Source organism: Schistocerca gregaria, chromosome 5 (genome assembly GCF_023897955.1).
Source record: "Schistocerca gregaria isolate iqSchGreg1 chromosome 5, iqSchGreg1.2, whole genome shotgun sequence".
Taxonomy (NCBI): Eukaryota; Metazoa; Arthropoda; class Insecta; order Orthoptera; family Acrididae; genus Schistocerca; species Schistocerca gregaria.
Genome location: NC_064924.1, coordinates 500,931,074 through 500,952,500, shown reverse-complemented (window position 1 = coordinate 500,952,500; position 21,427 = coordinate 500,931,074). Strand labels below are relative to the sequence as shown.

Below are 21,427 nucleotides of genomic sequence, written 5' to 3'. Positions count from 1 at the left end.
ACTAACATCATGGGCATGAGGGATGCTGTTGTATAGGGAGGTGGTGTCAACAGTGCCCTAAATCTAGACTCCCATGTGAAAGACACCAACCGCTTCCTTCACAAACTCTCCACCAAGCCCCCCCCCCTCCCCACCCCCCCCCCCCAACCCCAACCTTTTTACTTACTGGATTCCTACTTGTCACTGTTTACGCCACCTCCATATCGTAACCTAAAACTACTTCTCATTTGAAGGGAAGGTGTATAAACAAATCTGTGGCACAGCCATGGGCACCCGCATGCCACCCTCCTATGCCAATCTTTTTATGGGCCATCAAGAGGAGACTTCCTAGCCTCCCAAAACATGAAATCCCTAGCCTGGTTCAGGTTCATTGATGATAACTTCATGCTCTGGCCCCAGGGCCAAGACACCCTATTTTCGTTCCTTCACAACCTCAACATGTTCTCTGTCGTCCGCTTCATGTGGTCCTCCTCAACCCAGCATGCCACATTCCTAAATGCTGACCTCCTACTCTCTGATGGCTGACTACGTTAAACCCACCAACCACCTACAGTACCTGCATTTTGACAGCTGCCATCCCTTTCACACCAAAAAATCACACCCATACAGCCCGCCCACTTGGAGACAGCTTATCTGCAGTGACAAACGCTCCATTGCTCAGTATGCTGAAGGTCTCACCAAGGCCTTCACAGATAAGCACTATCCTCCAGACCCAGTCCAGAAACAAACCTCCCTTGCCATTTCCCCTCACAACCCCACTCCTCCCACCACCCTCAAAAACCAGCCACAAAGGAGTGTCTCCTTTGTCACCCAGTACCACGACAGACTGGAAAAACTGAACCACACCCTCTGCCAGGGCTTTGATTACCTATCATCATGGCCTGAAATGAGGGACATCCTACCTGAGATACCCTCCACCCGTCCTACAGTGGGGTTCCATCGCCCACCCAACCTCCGCAACAACTTAGTCCATCCCTATGCCACTGCCAATCCCAAACTCCCAATCCCAACCCCTTGCCACAAGGATCATATCCCTGCGGAAGATACAGGTGCAAAACCTGCCCAATCCACCCCACAGCACATCCTATTCCAGTCTTGACACAGGTTTATCCCACCCCATCAGAGTCCGGGCCGAAAGCAGCCATGTCATTTACCAGCTCTGCTTCAATCATTGCACAGTTCTTTTTTTTTTATATTGGTGTGACTAACTAGCTGTCCACCAGGATGAACAGCCACCACCCAACTGTGGCCACAAGCAAAGTAGACCAACCCATGACACAACATGGCAGCTGAATATCGCACACTTGATTTCAATGGCAGCTGCCCTACTCGAGCCATCTGGATCCTTCCCTTCACCATCAGCTTTCCTGAACTGCGCAAATGGAATTATCCTTACAATACATTCTTCGTTCCCGTAATTATCCTGGCCTCAACCTATGGTAATATACTGTCCCCACACCCTCCACCCAACAGTTTCTACCCTCTATGTCCTAACAACTCCTCCCCATTCTTGTCTCCCACCATGTTTATTTGCAGCCCTCTGCCAACGCATCCACCCATCTTTCCCTGCTCCTCTCATTTTTTGTTCCTTTTTTCCCCACTTCCCTGCCCCGCAACATCCTGACACTGCACCTGCTAGAGTCTAGGGCCTGCACAGTCCACTAGACAGTGTTCATCTCTCTCTCCACCCGTACACTACTATTCTTTCCCCTTGTCCTTCCTCTTCCCCACCCCCTCATATTGAAGCTTCCATACCACATTACGTTCATCCTGTCGTGCCTGTCTGAAACTTGATGTGCCTTCTTTATGGTAAGTAGCAATCTATCTATAAAGAGCTTCTTATCAAATGAATCATTACATGAGAATGATGCTATGTATATGCTGAATTTCAACAATGCGTGGATGACAACAGCTAGTGCTTGCAAGATGGTAACAAATGGGACTGGTGAAGTGTAGTCTATGTTGCTAATGAACGGCACTACCTCTCCCCCCTCCCCCCAATAGTCCTGTTAATGCCAAAGTAATCTTTCCCCAGGAAAGAATACAGGGTGTGTATGCAGGCAAGAAAAATAATTCCCAGATTTTTTCTGCATTTCCTGGTTAAAAATACACTTTTTCTCAGGTAAAAATACACTTTTTTCCAGATGCAAATACACCATGCCCCTATTGAAAGAACATTTTTTCTGTTTTAAATACTTTCCCTCAGAGCTGTAAAACTCACCAGCCAATTACAGCAGATATTCAGGCCAAAGGACACATAATGTAGTCAGCAAATAGCAACATCATTATTAATTGGCACACACACAAACAGAAAAAGTTAATTGTTTAAATTAGTATACATGCACTACAGCTACAAGAAAGCTAAGCTTTCACGTATGACATTGGTTGCCAACTTTGTTTTCCTCCAAGGGTGTGGTTTGGCAGGATCCTAAGTACACAATTTAAATAGTAGCAGCTCAATATTTCTGACAAGCATGATTAAAAATTTCACTGCTTTGCAAGGAACATTTCGTGGGTTACTGGCTGAATACATGTTCCGTCGAGCATATTCATTTTTCCCTAAAAAAAAAGTCAATTATGTATGCAAAATAAATAGAAAAACTAATATTGAAACTTGGTTTTTCTCAATGGGTGTTACCCTTTAAGGTATATCAAGCACATTATGTGCCAAAAAAATTTTAAATAATGGCATAAGTGGCTGGTCTTCTGGGCCCAAAATTTTTCTAAATGGTCAGTGTTAAGTTTTGAGTGGGAGTCTAATGCTCTGTGATTTAAGAAATTCATCACACATTCTCACATGAAACAGAATTCATCTTGCATAAAAGGGAATTTACTTTAAAAGTAATGCTTCTCAAAGCATCATTCACAATATTTTGCCACAACCTATTAGAGAATAAACAGTTGTGACATCACACTCATCAAAACGAGCCCCATGAGAAAGACACGCATTGCAAGCAGTTTGTTGTTACAAAGTATTCCATAGTGTTTGGCACATTTCACAGTCAGCAGATACTTGTGTGTGCACTGTGTTTTGTTATTGTAAATGGTGTATTTTTTGCATGCTTTATTTTATTGTTATTCTCTTGTTTATATTTTGTTGCTGCAGTATTATCGTGCAGTGTGAGCTGAAGTAAAATTCTTTGTTAAAGTATCAGTTCTTATCAGTCAAAACTACAAAAATTTAGCTGAAAACTAAAACAACGAATAATTCCCAGAATCCTAAAAATTTACTGGTTTTTCCTGGATTTCTCCTGGATGAAAAAATTACTGGGTTTCTCCTGATTTCCCAATTGTCCTGGGGCATATACACCCTGAGAGTAGGTTCCTAGCAAAGGTGCATTAATAGTTTTCAGATGTATCTCCCGGAATCACAAGCACAGTGCTTCTTTCAGTGCTAGGACTTTGTGAGTGACTCTGTATTAGTTCTAAATCTGTTTACATTCCACTGCATTAAAGGAACCACTGATCAGTGATGGTTTTCTTCTCCCTTTTGTGATGTGTAGAACAACAATAATGGCTTTGCCATTTTTAGCTTCTGGGTGGGGAATATTTTTTATTTTGGAGATTTGTTGATTTCAGGGCATTTGAAGGCTCTGTGAAAGTTGCCCGTTTGCAGATGCAGCTACAAGTACGTATACATGTGTCTGACTCTGATACTTCTTATCCCAATTCCTTGGGGTGAATTTCCATTAAATCATGGCAGGTTATCAATGTTAGTTTTTATCACACTCCTTACATTTTTTTCTCTCAAGAAGACTGGCAACCCCAAGCTCTCTTTTTGGTTGCATCTTAGTACTACCTGATAGTCCAGTTTTTCCACTGAGAGTTTGAGATTTAGTAGTAAGACCAACTTTGTTCCCACAATACACTAGGGCAACATACATCTGCCCAGACGGGGACCAACTTGCTTCAGTAGGCCATATACAACTGGAGAGTGGCAGATTCCCCCCAGATTGACAGTTAGTGACCGTTTTCTTTTGACAATCATCATACTTCTCAGCATCATGTACAGTTTTGTAATGTCACAAGCCCACAATATTGGCTGTTAAGCAGAGGCCCCAATCTCTAAGGCACACTAAGTTCCACCAACATGCCCTGCAGTGGTTGCTGAGGTATGTCCAGAGTTTATAGAATAGAAGACTGGCATCTCTGATCAGCCCACTGCTCAGATGTTCAGGGACCAAAGCATCACCCTGCCTGTATCAAGTCATTATTAGCTGGTCCCCTGAGGGGATGAATGGGACAGTTACAAGTTAAACTCACAGCACCAAAAGGTAAGTAGTGTCACAAGGGCTCACAGTCGTGTGTTATATACTGCATTTACTCGAATCTAAGCCACAATTGAATCTAAGCCGGACCTGAAAAATGGGACTCGAAATCACGGAAAAAAAATTTTCCCAAATCTACACCACACCTAAAAATTGAGACTCGAAATTCAAGGGGAGAGAAAAGTTTATGGCCGCATCTCCAAATCGAAACAAAGTTGGTCCATTGTAATATGAGACACAATTTAAGTCGAATGAATGACGATACAGCTACAGTAGTTTGGTTCGAGTCGTAAGCTTAGCAGTTAACCTTTACCAGGTAGCAATTCCTGTGTGTCAGGCGCTCCGTCCGCATTTATACGGGTACTTTTCCTTTTTCACATGCTTCGTCTCGTTTGAATTCACTGCCTATTTTTCTTTGATCTGATAAGTGCCGTTCTCTTTGTTATAGGTGTTTACATCACTCTTAAGCTGAAAATGCCTTATTGTGCTGTGTCATCCTTGTTTGTCGCATTCTGATTATGAGTGTTTACTACTTGTCGCTGCTCGCGGCATGGCTTGCTTTAGTGCTCACTGCCGCCACTTACAATAAATAAAAAAAAAATAATAATAAAATAAAAAAAGAGGAATTGTCTCATTAGTGAAACAATGGCAAGAGACTGCTATTTGCTGTTACTTACACTACTGCTTTCTTTGTTAATGATCAACAAGAACCAAATAATAGACTGCATATGGTAGAAAATGTTCTGAACGAGAATTCAGCGAAACTTTTTCGCCGTTTGAAAATCTTTGCAGGTGCCTATTTAGTACATTACATTCTGCAAAGAAACTAGTCATCTTAGATTCAAAAATCTTGTTAGTTTCCGTGCTTCATTTCTAACTGTATCACTATTCAGCATAAGAATAATACGAATATAAACATGACATGATATGTATATTCTTCTGCGTTTGTTGTTGTCTCACTCTAGTTTCATAGTTCATTAGGCAGACAGGATTTAAATGAGATAGCAGCAAACACGAAACAATATATGGCAAAATGTTTATATTCGTATTATTTTTACGGTGAAGAGAATACTGCATGTGATTCACAATTCATAAAAGTTCCTGCTAGCAACCATCTCTTCTCACGGATAGGAAAAAATTCAGAAGGTAGAGTTTGCCATATTGACAAACATCCCAAACAGTCTTGCCAGTGCATTTTCATAGTACATTGAAATGGTGCTACATTCGAAGATGAACCATACGGAATTTGTATTTACTTCGTTGGATAATGTATTAAAATGCAGTGGTCAAAACTCGGGGCGGAGAAAAAAAGCTCCTCTTCCACCTTTTTTTTGTTTAATTTATTTACTGATGCAGAGATTTTGGTGCCAGTATTTATCTTTGTGCCCGCAAAGCATTCCTGTGTAGCACTACATATATTCGACACCAGAAGTTAGTTGTGGTGGCACCTACCAACATTTTTCAGAATTTACGCTTGCTTTGCACTCAATTCCAAGCCGCAGGTGGTTTTTTGGATTACAAAAACTGGAAAAAAAGTGAGGCTTAGATTCAAGTAAATATGGTAATAAAAGTTCCTATTAGCAACTTTCTCTTTTCACAGGTATGTAAAAATTCAGAATGTGGAGTTGACCATATTGACATACATCCCAAACAGTCTTGCCAGTTTTTAGAGATGACTTCAAGTGCAGAATGTGTTTTGTTGTCTTCAGTCCATAGACTGGTTTGATGCAGCTCTCCATGCTTTTCTATCCTGTGCAATGCAGAGTAGCAACTTTTATAAAATAAGAACGAAAATAACTTAGAAATTAAACACTGTAATTTAAAACAAAATTTTATTAGGTTTGTAACATATCTTATACGAAATGTTTAAAATAACAGTCGTGATTCTGAATTACTATCACTCAATTCTTTGTTGCTCATTTCTTTATACAGAGCATCGTCTGCTGTAGCATCTAGCACATTGGATATTGAACATTTTTTTAAATACTTGTTGCACAGTCTGATTTGGAGCAGACTTCCACGCATCATAAATCCATTGGCACACTTGCGACAAACTTGCGCATTTTACTCATCCTGTTGGTGTCAGTTGTCTGTCACTTTTCGAAAGCACATGTGTTTAAGCTTGTCCTTAAATGGTTTATTCAAACAGACATCAAGTGGTTGCAGAATTGACATCATACTGCCTGGAATTACTGCCAAGTCCGTTTTGCTTTCCTCTAATTTTCATTTTACTGCAGGTGTTTTATGGCCTGCGTACTCATCTAATACCAACACAGACTGTGTTTTCAAGCACTGCACCACGACAACAATTCAACACACGCCTAACCCATTCCAGCACCTTGTTCTCCAAAAACCACCCAGTTTCGTTTACTCAAACAATTACAGCTTTTGGGAACACTTTCGATTTTGGTAAACTCTTTCACTTGAAAATAATGAATGGTGGTAATTTAAATCCATCTGCTGTGCAAGCAAGCATGATGGACATCCGCTGTTTTTCACCCCTGATGTCTTTCCTTCCTTTGGCGCCAACAGTATAATTTGACAGCATATCAAACTATACGGGAGTTTGGTCAGCATTTCCTATCTGACCAAGAAGGTATTGCTTTTGTGTGTGCCACCTAATTATGAAGCGCTGAAATTCCACAAGTTTTTCGTCATAATTTTTCGGCAGCTTCTGTGCAACTGAAGTTCGCCTCCAAAGTGTAAAACCCCAACGCTTCATAAACAGAACAATCCAGCTGCGACTTGTCTTTAAATTTTTGATTGTTTGCTCTCCAGAAATTTCACGTGCCTTAATTTTTAAAATTTTGGCATTCACAGGCACGAATTTCTTACGCTGTTCCGTAACTAATTCATTTAAAATCACTTCTAGTGCATGATATTGGCCACACTTTGGCCCACTAAATGCTTTCCTGCTACTTGAACATTCAAATAATTTGTCCCTCTGCAGTTGCCATGGCCTGACGTTGCTCTCATCAACCCCGTATCGCAGACCTGCAGCACAATTAGAACTTTGTTCCGCCAAATAAATAACTCCCCTCTCGAATTTGGTACTATAATGAAAGCACTTCATTATGGTTCACTAACACCAACAAGCACTTCACAAAATTCCACGAAGCAATAGGTTCCGCTACGTGAAATCTTAATGAGCCCCAGCTCATCAACTCGTACAACAATCCTAAGCCTTGTGCATTGTTAGTATTTTTGAGTAAAGAAATTTATTTTTGTTGCTACAAATATTTGAAAGGCTGCTAAACTCGAAGATGAACAACACACACACACACACACACACACACACACACACACACACACACACACACACACACACACACACACTTACCTGCCACATACTTGTTATATTATTTGTGAAAGGCATACAAACAAATTTAACTCTTTCCCTAGAGGATTACTTTTGAAAAACATAAAAACTATTTTCAGTTACACACACACATACACTTACCTGCCACATACTTGTTCCGCTTCATAAGTTTCACCTTCCCTGCTGGCCAGCATTGGTGGTAAGACATAAGCCAAAAGATCAGCATTCACATTTCCATGATAACCGCCAACAATAAGCAATGTATTTCCGTTCCTAACGTCTGCTGCATGAGCAAAAACACCTTGTTGCTTAGGATAACGGTAGTCTTGGGCTGAAAATAAAGGATATGGTATCAATTCATTATCATCTCAACTAACAAATGAATTCTCGAAGAACATTGATAAATAACAGAAAGGAATAAAATACTTCACAGAACTGATATACAATGTGGACTTATTGATTTTACTCAGTGTAGCATTTTCCATTCCAATGACAGATAAAGTTTTGTCTAGACCAGTTTTAAGCTTGACCATTATTTACTGAGTACACCTCATCTGGTCCTTTCATTTGTTTGCTTACAATTACATTTAGCTCATTTTCACAATTCTCAATACGTCAACAAAACCAAATGGCATCTCAAACTGTTACTTTTAGTTTACACACAGATTCAGCACAGTAATTTTTTATGCAGTAGGGAATTCTTCAGCGTTATAGAGCAAGCCATATCAGAAAGTGTCTCCATGCAGAGAGAGAGACAGTAATGGGAAAGCAAAGAAGGGATAAGGTTTGCTTACACATAGTGACTCAGTGAAGGCAAGCATTTTCTATGCTGTCAAGCTTTATAGAATGTTGATGCATATAGCAATGAATAAAGCTGCATTATCATTGAAGTAATACCACATCACAGTCTGGAAGAGAGCAATTATCACAATCCAGCACTATTCACGGCGACATGTCTGAAGGCAGACTAAACATCACTGGCTGCTGTAATTAATAGCATGGAGAGTGCACAGAATGGTTCAAAATAGACCACTTTCCAATATGACACACACTGTAACATCATGGTATAACTTCTTTATAAGGTTTTGTTAATGAGTACTAAATATAAACTGACATGGCCTTGAATTAAAATCACGTAGTCATTTCACTAAAAAAGTTCAATAAATTATGGAGACCTGAAAACAGGTAATCATAATCTTTCCAAGAGAGCTGAATTTTACCACTATGAAATGTCATTAGGAACTAAAAAGTAAGGTATTTGAAACATAGCTCTCAGGCAACAGTATCAGTAATTTTTATTGCAAAGTGTAATAAATATAATGAATGGCTGATATTGTACTATGAATAATTTCTCAAAGTGACAACAGTAGCACCTCACTCTCGGCTAATGTTATCCCATATGGAAGTATGCAAATGTTTTCAAAATGTTTGATCATATAACTGATGTGGAACATGGGTATCAGTCCAGTATTCGCCTTATCAGATGGGGGAAACCACCTAAAACTCACATCCGGGCTGACTGGAATGACAGTCCTCCTCATTAATCTGCCAGCGGGATTTAATTTGGAAATTTCCTTTTCATACTATTGATACTGTTTATACTACACAAATCCTGGAAGTGGCTTGTTAATGCATGTGGCTATCCAGGTGCAGCTCTCACTCTCCATAATAAATATTATAGCCACTCATTCACTCAATCTTCATGTACGTGGGTCCCATCAAGAAGGAGAACCACAAGGGATGTGGATCAAGTTGAGGTACACATTATCAAAAGACATTTAAAGAAACTTAATTTGGGCACTGTACTAACAATGGCTTGATACTGTTTGTACTTATGCCAGCTAAATTTAACCAAGTAAATTAGAACGAAAGTTGTTACTCTGAAAAAATTGCTGCCTCTGCAGTTATATTCAATACGTACTGTTTTGTAGCTTAATAGTTACTAAATTACAGAATGTAATTAGCTACATCTGTAAATACAGAAGTCTATTTACAATGCATAACGTCTTGTCGTGCAGCTTTACAATGAGCACTTTAACTAGACATATAGCTAACAGAAATTTTTGGTCACTGAAACTAGATAATCAAATAATTTGTAAGTGTGTTTAATAAAGTTAAGTTTTTAGTTACGTTTACTTCATAAAGTTGTAATGATAACTGAAGAGTGCACCTTTGAGTTATACTTTCTAGAAAAGTACTACAGAATGGTCCATGCAATCAAGTAATAACTCTGTATTGATAGGTAGATACATCTATAAAGTTTAAATTTTGGATGAGACCACATGAGAAAAAACAAGCATCTGTATCTACAGCAGCCATTAGTAGAAAGGTTCTTTCAAATTTCTTTGCCCTCTCTGTACATAATACCTTCAGAATATTTTAAACTTGATGAAACAACAGTATCGGAGAAATGATTTTGTGGCTCTCTGGTCCTATAGTTCAATTCTTTTATCGTGGCGGTTCACGCATGCACGCCCAGACGCATGAGATTGCCGCATTGTCAGTTGCGTGCGCCAAGAGAAGCAGCGCCATAGTATAGTTCATAAACTTATGTTTAGGGGGGGAGTGCACAGTTTATGAAGTAAAGCCACCATGGCCGCATTAACCCTTTCGCTGTCAGAGAGCCGTGCTCTCCGCATTCCACGCTGTGCCCGATTTTGTCATCACTGCACTGCTCGCCTGTGCAGACATGGTGTTTCGACTGCTTTGATACACTTTATCATTCAATTTCACAAAAACTATTTGGCCCAGTAATTTGGTTTTTTCACATCTTGACTGATACCTTCCCCCCATAAATGACTTAATTTTGTTTTGATGTTTGACGCAGTTATTGTGCAGCATTAGATGTAGAAACCATTGCATGAAATTTTGAAGAGTTTGCACAGGTAAAAGTCCATAGTGTATACTTTCCGTGTGGTTGACTTTAGTTGCCACTAGAAATTTCAAAAAATTACCTTCAAACAAATAAAATTCATGAAGTAAGACACTTCGACACTGTTTTTAAATAAAGAAAATATTAAGCACCAAACAAGGTTTGAACTCAGAACCTTTCACTTAGCAGCCAAACAATTTAGCCATTACGCTAACACAGCTCGTCATTCAATAGACCTTCTGAAGGACTTTAAAATAGCACACAAAATACCGACAAACACTGTTTGTATGACTATGAATTTAGTCGAAGTACAACAGGAAAGAAACAATTACCGCTGTTCTTTATTGCGAAAAAGCAGTTAGTGAGAATGATACAAACACCTTTCCTTGCTATCGCCTGAATTAGGAGGCTTATTGCTTGTTTGGTTTAATTAATTAATTAATAGAATATGAAGCAATTGGTATAAAGAATGCTTTTTCAAAATTTTCTATAAAAGGAAGTCTGCTATCAAGACATTGCTTTTGTTCAATTACTTTATTTATGACTGAGCGTTTCTAAAACTGAAGACACTTGTCCGTGCTCTGCACTGCAGTCGAGCTCTGACAATGTCGTTCTCTGTTCATTGGCTGACTGTGTTTTGTAACCTCAGATGCGCAGAACGAACCTAAACTCGGCCCCCATCGTAAATGACACGCACTTTAGTGCATGATCTGCTATTGCCAATGTATCCGTTGTTCCCAGATGACAAATCATCTTATGTTTCTCAAGTCAGATGTTAATGCTTCTTTATCTTCCACAGTTTAAGCACCAAATATACATCAGCTTTACTCTATGATCTGTGGCAGAGGTCCGAGGACAACACGAATTGACCTTTGCATGGGTATATACAAACAGCTCAGCTTGCTAAGCTAGTTTAAGTTTGTACTACTAAATTAACACCACTGATTATGAAAAACAGTACACAAAAATTTAATTCGATAGGTAATTTTTAACACTATATAATTCCTTTTCCATTGGACAACTGAGTTTCTTTGGAACTTTAGTGTCATCGTGCAGGCTTTTTTTGCAGACATCTTAGTAGCCTGATACCTGAATACAGAGGTTCTTTTGCAAGGATTGTCAGTTGGTGGGATATGCTTCATATCTCTTTCTTCCTCCATGTGTTGTGGATAATTTTAAACCACTATAAAGCATCTTGTATGATGTGTATTATTGTTTTACATAAGTACAATGATGTGAAAGTTAAGTTGCCTAGATTTTTGAAGCAGTTTCTACTTGTTTCATAAGTCCTCCCCTTTGTACCACCCAGTAATTGTATGTATTACGCCAATTGGCAGTTGCACCATGGGCCCCAAGAAATCAATAATCTTTATTGCGGTATCCAGTCATTTTAGCCAGGTATACATTTCACTATAAGAGTGCTGAATTGACAGACTAAAGTCCAAGAGCAGTAGAGAGCCATACTAAGACTCTACTTACTCCAGCATACTATGAATAATCATTGAGAAAGTGCGAGAAAGAAGTCATGTGACTCCTCCTGTATCTGCCTGCCGAGAGACTCTTCTGAAGCTTGCTTTTAGCTTTGCTACAGGGCATACAGCTTTCTGGCATCTGCTGCTGTCTTCTCTCTTGTGAGTTGACTTTATGCCACCTGTCGCTACCTCAGTCTCCTTCCATTAGTCTGCAGTCACCCTGAAATATACTGTTCTCTTTATCATCTTTTGGACTTCTGGCCACCCATCCAGTCATCTATGTGACTGGCATATGACACATTCCTCCTAGAGGATCCTTTGTAACTCATATTTGCAACAATAATCAGATACTTTCATGGATTTTATAAATGTCATTCGCTGACAATGCATCCCTTCCATGCCCCACACATCCGACTCGAACTGACCCATAAATCTTACAATAATGCCACTTTTTAAGTGGAAACATTATTTCCTGACAGTCTGAGTTTCCCCACACTGTAGGTACAGTTCAAAGTATCTACAGTATTCTTTGCGCAGAAGTTGTTGGTCTGCACATTTTGATGGCTACTTCATTACGAATATTATACAGCTGAGTCTCTTACAGGCAGAATTAATATGCTTTTTTATTTTTGCTCATTATCCACAGCAATACCTAAAAATCTAGTGGGTTCCACATCTTTCAGCTTTGCACTATCCAGTGTTAAAGCCATGTACAGAGACTTCAATTTATTTCTGAACGCTTTATAAACGGTCTTCTCCAGGTTTATAACCAATTAATTTTTCCTGAGCCACTGAGCAGCGATATTTGCAGAAATATATGCTTTCCTCTCAAGCCGTTCCATATTTTGGTCACTGTTCAGCATCATAAGCAACACTATTTTTTTACCCCCTCTCAACACCTGCTCCATTCCTAAACATTAAACGGCAACAGCCTATTACCAAACATTACAGCACTCCATATTTGATGATTTGGATACTAACTGATAAGAGTTCCCTACTGATGCATAGTATTTCCTGTTGCATAGGGATTATTGTATCTGCTCTCCTGCTTGCCCTCGAATGCCATAGTTTTCCAGTTTTTGTGTTAATATTTGATGGGAGATGGTGTAAAATACTTTGGAGAGGTACAGATAAATTGCAGATACAACTTCTTTTCACCTTGTAAATATATAATATATTCTGTTAGACTGAGAACTGCTGATTCCAAAAGTTTAGCCTTTCTAAAACTGTGTTGTGATGATACAAGAATGTTCTTTTGTCCAGATAAACAATTGATCTACTATGCATAAGCATTTCTAGGATGTTTGAGAAACCTGGTATCAGTGAAACTGGTATATAATGGTTGGAGTCATCTTTATCCTCTTTCTTGTACCTAGGCACAACCCTGCCTATCTTCATTTTTTTCTGGAAAAAGTCATTTGTGAATGAGCTGGCTGCTATGTCCAGTAATGGTGTGATTATTTCTTTACTTCCTAGCTGTACTATGTGGTTCGATATTTCATCACCGCCAGCTGATTTCATGGCCTTTAGTTTCTGTATAGTTTTTAAACAGAAAGAAACTTCCACATGGGAAAAATATATTAAAAACAAAGATTCCAAGACTTACCAAGCGGGAAAGCGCCGGCAGACAGGCACATGAACAAAACACACAAACACACACACAGAATTACGAGCTTTCGCAACTGGCAGTTGCTTCGTCAGGAAAGAGGGAAGGAGAGGGAAAAATGAAAGGATGTGGGTTTTAAGGGAGAGGGTAAGGAGTCATTCCAATCCCGGGAGCGGAAAGACTTCCCTTAGGGGAAAAAAAGGACAGGTGTACACTCGCACACACACACACACATATCCATCCGCACATACACAGACACAAGCAGACATATTTAAAGGCAAAGAGTTAAGGGCAGAGATGTCAGTCGAGGCGGAAGTATAGAGGCAAAGAAGTTGTTGAAAGACAGGTGAGGTATGAGCGGCGGCAACTTGAAATTAGCGGAGGTTGAGGCCTGGCGGATATCGAGAAGAGAGGATATACTGAAGGGCGAGTTCCCATCTCCGGAGTTCGGATAGGTTGGTGTTGGTGGGAAGTATCCAGATAACTCGGACGGTGTAACACTGTGCCAAGATGTGCTGGCCGTGCATCAAGGCATGTTTAGCCACAGGGTGATCCTCATTACCAACAAACACTGTCTGCCTGTGTCCATTCATGCGAATGGACAGTTTGTTGCTGGTCATACCCACATAGAAAGCATCACAGTGCAGGCAGGTCAGTTGGTAAATCACGTGGGTGCTTTCACATGTGGCTCTCCCTTTGATTGTGTACACCTTCCGGGTTACAGGACTGGAGTAGGTGGTGGTGGGAGGGTGCATAGGACAGGTTTTACACCGGGGGCGGTTGCAAGGGTAGGAGCCAGAGGGTAGGGGAGGTGGTTTGGGGATTTCATAGGGATGAACCAAGAGGTTACGAAGGTTAGGTGGACGGCGGAAAGACACTCTTGGTGGAGTGGGGAGGATTTCATGAAGGATGGATCTCATTTCGGGGCAGGATTTTAGGAAGTCGTATCCCTGCTGGAGAGCCACATTCAAGGTCTGATCCAGTCCCGGGAAGTATTCTGTTACAAGTGGGGCACTTTTGGGGTTCTTCTGTGAGAGGTTCTGGGTTTGAGGGGATGAGGAAGTGGCTCTGGTTATCTGCTTCTGTACCAGGTTGGGAGGGTAGTTGCGGGATGCGAAAGCTGTTTTCAGGTTGTTGGTGTAATGGTCGAGGGATTCAGGACTGGAGCAGATTCGTTTGCCACGAAGGCCTAGGCTGTAGGGAAGGGACCGTTTGATATGGAATGGGTGGCAGCTGTCATAATGGAGGTACTGTTGCTTGTTGGTGGGTTTGATGTGGACGGATGTGTGCAGCTGGCCATTGGACAGATGGAGGTCAACATCTAGGAAAGTGGCATGGGATTTGGAGTAGGACCAGGTGAATCTGATGGAACCAAAGGAGTTGAGGTTGGAGAGGAAATTCTGGAGTTGTTCTTCACTGTGAGTCCAGATCATGAAGATGTCATCAATAAATCTGTACCAAACTTTGGGTTGGCAGGCTTGGGTAACCAGGAAGGCTTCCTCTAAGCGACCCATAAATAGGTTGGCATACGAGGGGGCCATCCTGGTACCCATGGCTGTTCCCTTTAATTGTTGGTATGTCTGGCCTTCAAAAGTGAAGAAGTTGTGGGTCAGGATGAAGCTGGCTAAGGTGACGAGGAAAGAGGTTTTAGGTAGGGTGGCAGGTGATCGGCGTGAAAGGAAGTGCTCCATTGCAGCGAGGCCCTGGACGTGAGGGATATTTGTGTATAGGGAAGTGGCATCAATGGTTACCAGGATGGTTTCTGGGGGTAACAGACTGGGTACGGATTCCAGGCGTTCGAGAAAGTGGTTGGTGTCTTTGATGAAGGATGGGAGACTGCATGTAATGGGTTGAAGGTGTTGATCTACGTAGGCAGAGATACGTTTTGTGGGGGCTTGGTAACCAGCTACAATGGGGCGGCCAGGATGTTTGGGTTTGTGAATTTTAGGAAGTAGGTAGAAGGTAGGAGTGCGAGGTGACGGTGGGGTGAGGAGTTTGATGGAGTCAGGTGAAAGGTTTTGTAGGGGGCCTAAGGTTCTGAGGATTCCTTGAAGCTCCGCCTGGACATCAGGAATGGGATTACTTCGGCAAACTTTGTATGTAGAGTTGTCTGAAAGCTGATGCAGTCCCTCAGCCACATACTCCCGACGATCAAGTACCACAGTCGTGGAACCCTTGTCAGCCGGAAGAATGATGATGGATCGGTCAGCTTTCAGATCACGGATAGCCTGGGATTCGGCTGTGGCGATGTTGGGAGTAGGATTAAGGTTTTTGAAGAAAGATTGAGAGGCAAGGCTGGAAGTGAGAAATTCCTGGAAGGTTTGGAGAGTGTGATTTTGAGGAAGAGGAGGTGGGTCCCGCTGTGATGGAGGACGGAACTGTTGCAGGCAGGGTTCAATTTGGATAGTGTCTTGGGGAGTTGGATCATTAGGAGTGGGATCAGGATTGTTTTTCTTCGTGGCAAAGTGATATTTCCAGCAGAGACTACGAGTGTAGGACAGTAAATCCTTGACAAGGGCAGTTTGGTTGAACCTGGGAGTGGGGCTGAAGGTGAGGCCTTTGGATAGGACAGAGGTTTCAGACAACTCTACATACAAAGTTTGCCGAAGTAATCCCATTCCTGATGTCCAGGCGGAGCTTCAAGGAATCCTCAGAACCTTAGGCCCCCTACAAAACCTTTCACCTGATTCCATCAAACTCCTCACCCCACCGTCACCTCGCACTCCTACCTTCTACCTACTTCCTAAAATTCACAAACCCAAACATCCTGGCCGCCCCATTGTAGCTGGTTACCAAGCCCCCACAGAACGTATCTCTGCCTACGTAGATCAACACCTTCAACCCATTACATGCAGTCTCCCATCCTTCATCAAAGACACCAACCACTTTCTCGAACGCCTGGAATCCGTACCCAGTCTGTTACCCCCAGAAACCATCCTGGTAACCATTGATGCCACTTCCCTATACACAAATATCCCACACGTCCAGGGCCTCGCTGCAATGGAGCACTTCCTTTCACGCCGATCACCTGCCACCCTACCTAAAACCTCTTTCCTCGTCACCTTAGCCAGCTTCATCCTGACCCACGACTTCTTCACTTTTGAAGGCCAGACATACCAACAATTAAAGGGAACAGCCATGGGTACCAGGATGGCCCCCTCGTATGCCAACCTATTTATGGGTCGCTTAGAGGAAGCCTTCCTGGTTACCCAAGCCTGCCAACCCAAAGTTTGGTACAGATTTATTGATGACATCTTCATGATCTGGACTCACAGTGAAGAACAACTCCAGAATTTCCTCTCCAACCTCAACTCCTTTGGTTCCATCAGATTCACCTGGTCCTACTCCAAATCCCATGCCACTTTCCTAGATGTTGACCTCCATCTGTCCAATGGCCAGCTGCACACATCCGTCCACATCAAACCCACCAACAAGCAACAGTACCTCCATTATGACAGCTGCCACCCATTCCATATCAAACGGTCCCTTCCCTACAGCCTAGGCCTTCGTGGCAAACGAATCTGCTCCAGTCCTGAATCCCTCGACCATTACACCAACAACCTGAAAACAGCTTTCGCATCCCGCAACTACCCTCCCAACCTGGTACAGAAGCAGATAACCAGAGCCACTTCCTCATCCCCTCAAACCCAGAACCTCTCACAGAAGAACCCCAAAAGTGCCCCACTTGTAACAGAATACTTCCCGGGACTGGATCAGACCTTGAATGTGGCTCTCCAGCAGGGATACGACTTCCTAAAATCCTGCCCCGAAATGAGATCCATCCTTCATGAAATCCTCCCCACTCCACCAAGAGTGTCTTTCCGCCGTCCACCTAACCTTCGTAACCTCTTGGTTCATCCCTATGAAATCCCCAAACCACCTCCCCTACCCTCTGGCTCCTACCCTTGCAACCGCCCCCGGTGTAAAACCTGTCCTATGCACCCTCCCACCACCACCTACTCCAGTCCTGTAACCCGGAAGGTGTACACAATCAAAGGGAGAGCCACATGTGAAAGCACCCACGTGATTTACCAACTGACCTGCCTGCACTGTGATGCTTTCTATGTGGGTATGACCAGCAACAAACTGTCCATTCGCATGAATGGACACAGGCAGACAGTGTTTGTTGGTAATGAGGATCACCCTGTGGCTAAACATGCCTTGATGCACGGCCAGCACATCTTGGCACAGTGTTACACCGTCCGAGTTATCTGGATACTTCCCACCAACACCAACCTATCCGAACTCCGGAGATGGGAACTCGCCCTTCAGTATATCCTCTCTTCTCGATATCCGCCAGGCCTCAACCTCCGCTAATTTCAAGTTGCCGCCGCTCATACCTCACCTGTCTTTCAACAACTTCTTTGCCTCTATACTTCCGCCTCGACTGACATCTCTGCCCTTAACTCTTTGCCTTTAAATATGTCTGCTTGTGTCTGTGTATGTGCGGATGGATATGTGTGTGTGTGTGTGCGAGTGTACACCTGTCCTTTTTTTCCCCTAAGGGAAGTCTTTCCGCTCCCGGGATTGGAATGACTCCTTACCCTCTCCCTTAAAACCCACATCCTTTCATTTTTCCCTCTCCTTCCCTCTTTCCTGACGAAGCAACTGCCAGTTGCGAAAGCTCGTAATTCTGTGTGTGTGTTTGTGTGTTTTGTTCATGTGCCTGTCTGCCGGCAGTTTCCCGCTTGGTAAGTCTTGGAATCTTTGTTTTTAATATATATATATATATATATATATATATATATATATATATATATATATATATATATCTGCCAGTTGCGAAAGCTCGTAATTCTGTGTGTGTGTTTGTGTGTTTTGTTCATTTTGTTCATGTGCCTGTCTGCCGGCAGTTTCCCGCTTGGTAAGTCTTGGAATCTTTGTTTTTAATATATATATATATATATATATATATATATATATATATATATATATATATATATATATATATATATATTAGTACTGTTCTTTTTTGGAGTGTTACTTTCCAGTTTCAAGTTCTCTACTACTCTTATGTTCCCTATTTTACTAACACCTGCAATGACAGTGTTATTATTTTCATTGACCTGATTTTTATTTCATCCATCTTTCTCCTTTATTTCAGCATTCAGTTCTGAGGAAATAAACATGCAATAGCTATGGTTTAAATACAGATTTATTATGCAGAACACACTGATCAAAATGCCCTAAGAATTATTCCAAATGGCAGAGACGTCCCACTGTGATTCCTTAACAATAACAGGAAGACACAAAAGATAATTGACTTACATTTCACAGCAATTAAAAGACAATGGAAAAGATAGTAGGTGGGTTCATATCACATCCTGGCTGCTCAAATTTAAATTTTCCCTGGATTCGCTAAATTATATGAAGTAATCAACAGACTTGTTCCATCGACACCACCAAGCAACCAAAGTTCTGTATACATGAATCTGCTTTTAAAAAATTTCCGTTTCACCCATTGAAAGATGTACTTAGTCACGGAGATCAGTTCCCAAGAAAGTTCTGAAGCATATTTTATGCCTGAATAAACAAATTGTGACTGTAACTAACTCCCACTAAAAGATGTACTTAGTCATGGAGACCACTAGTTCACTACACAGGAAAGTTCTGAGACACATTTTGTGCCCGAAAAAACAAATTTTGACTGTAATTAACTATGCCGTAATTTGCAGTGATTCACTACATCCCAATGGCATTACAACTGATGCAATTTTTCTTAATACCCGGGGCTTTTCTGACAAAGCTCTGCATTTTCTTCTTTTGAGTGTAAATTAATCAACAAACATAAATAGAGTTAGACACAGTTCAGCAAAGTTTGAATGGACGCTTTTTGTTTGCAATAAATGACTTATAGGAGGAAATTCCCAGGCTTAGGTCAACTTTTTGAAACCTCCCATACAGTGGTGTAGGTCAGAGTCCTGAGAATCACATCCAACAGCTGTTCACCATGGTGGGCCCTAAATTGTGACTAATCGACAAAAAAGAATTTCAATATTTTGTATGATGCACTAGAGCCTCAAAAATAGCCCTGATTCCTAAATAGCGCTATAGCCTCACAGTTAAATATTTATCAGTGATATGAAGAACATTGTGGGTTTGAGTCCTGCTGGGTCCTTTATATACTTTTTTTATCATAATGACTGTGATAATTATTTTTATTTGATTGATTAAATATTATCACATCGTAATCCACAATCCAATACAAATTCAAAAGTAGGGTCATTGGTGAAGTACAACAGTTAGCACTAAAAGCAAGTTTATTATGAACATCAATGTGAAATAGAAAGGAACATTAAATGTTCCAGAAGAGACAAATACAAACACTGACTATTCCAGAACATATAAATATTTCAAACATAAGAAACACACAGAAAATTCCAGATACGATAATTATTTAATCACATATATTTACTGCTTGTTGGGTTTTGAACTGGCGACCCTCAGCATGACAGCCAGGGACACTTAATAATTACGCCAAACTGTATGAAATATAGCTCGCAACATCGCTCCCTCTCGTGGAAAAATAGTAAGTCATTGTTTCAGAAGTTCTCATTACAGTTGATTACAGCATCCAGAATCTAGATCTCATCAATAGTCCTCTGAACGGCAATGCTGGCTGGCAGATCCTCATTTTCTGATTGAGTTGTCACATCGTCTTCATTATGAATATCATCGAAAGTAGCTCCTGTTGTCAAAGCTTCACTATTGCTGTCAAAGCTTCACTGTTGTTGAATGGGTCTTAATTTTCCTTGAACAAGCAGCCCCCATCAATGAGCTGTGGCTCAGGACTGTAGCGGGGCTTTGTACACAGAACATGGTCGATGTTTTTGCACTTTTGCCTTGTTGATGAATGGTCAAAGTCCTTCAATTTGTGTGTTGTCTAACAAGCAATGAATGACTTAAGTAACTTTTTCTATAGTCCCATTTCCCCACAAGCATAAAAATTCATACTACGTATTCTGCAACAGACCTCAAAAGCCAATACATACCTTTATAGTGCTCTCAGTCATTCTACTGGGCATCCAGTGTCTGTATATGGGCCAGTTGTCTTGTGCCTACTTTCCTGGTGCTGAAGTGTTTTACATAGTGACCCTGAATATTGTCCGGCTGAAATGGGAACAGTGAACCATTGTCATTTCACCCTCACAATCTTGAAGTAGAAAGAACAGTATGAAGCCTGTAGCATCTTTGCCGTGTTAAATGTGAATGTCACATCTGGGAAACAATCCTAATCTCACCGTTTGACATCAATGTATATCAAGAGCATATCTCCCAATGTCTTACTGAAGCTTTCTGTTAGACCATACTTCAGTGTGGTAGGCACTTGTCATCCTGTGGGTGATGTCACAATATAAAATTGTGCTGACGTGTGTTTTTCCACAATCAGAGATCATCTCTGAGACTTCTTCTTCCTTCAAGATGACATCTCCCACAAGAAAGCTTGACATTTCCAGAGTACTGGAAGTAAGTACAGCTTTGGTGACAGCATAGCAGGTGAGATACTAAGTGCAGACTATTATCATCAATTTCTGTTTGTCAACTACGGGAACATCCACAACTGATAAGCTGAAATTCACTGGTATGGCACTGCAGCATGGGGAAATAGTATCAGATGTCCCACAGACAACTGCAACATGTGCTTTCATCATTGGCAGTCATTGCAGTCGGTCACTTAGAGCATAATGGATCCATAGAGACCTGGCCAATGATACCTCCATCTGCTTCTATCTAGAGTCTTCCCAAACCCAAGGTGAGCAGATGTCGGAGCATTGTAAGTAGCTGGCCAAAGATGATTAGCAACTATTTCCACTCCATCAGATCATAGTTTCTTTCACACAATGTTCTATCTATTAATTAGAAAGCTCTTTAGATCAGTTCCTCCTCCAC

At 41.3% G+C, this 21,427-nt stretch overlaps 1 protein-coding gene across 2 annotated transcripts in view; it reads right to left on the bottom strand.

Annotated features, from left to right (window-relative positions):
* LOC126272042 (multiple epidermal growth factor-like domains protein 8) overlaps positions 1–21,427 on the bottom strand; it is a 371,715-nt gene that overhangs the window by 208,754 nt on the left and 141,534 nt on the right. For both annotated transcript variants that reach the window (XM_049974556.1, XM_049974557.1), the window contains exon 9: positions 7,729–7,918. In XM_049974556.1, the coding sequence (XP_049830513.1) occupies positions 7,729–7,918 (190 nt within the window). The remainder of the gene's footprint in view (positions 1–7,728; positions 7,919–21,427) is intronic.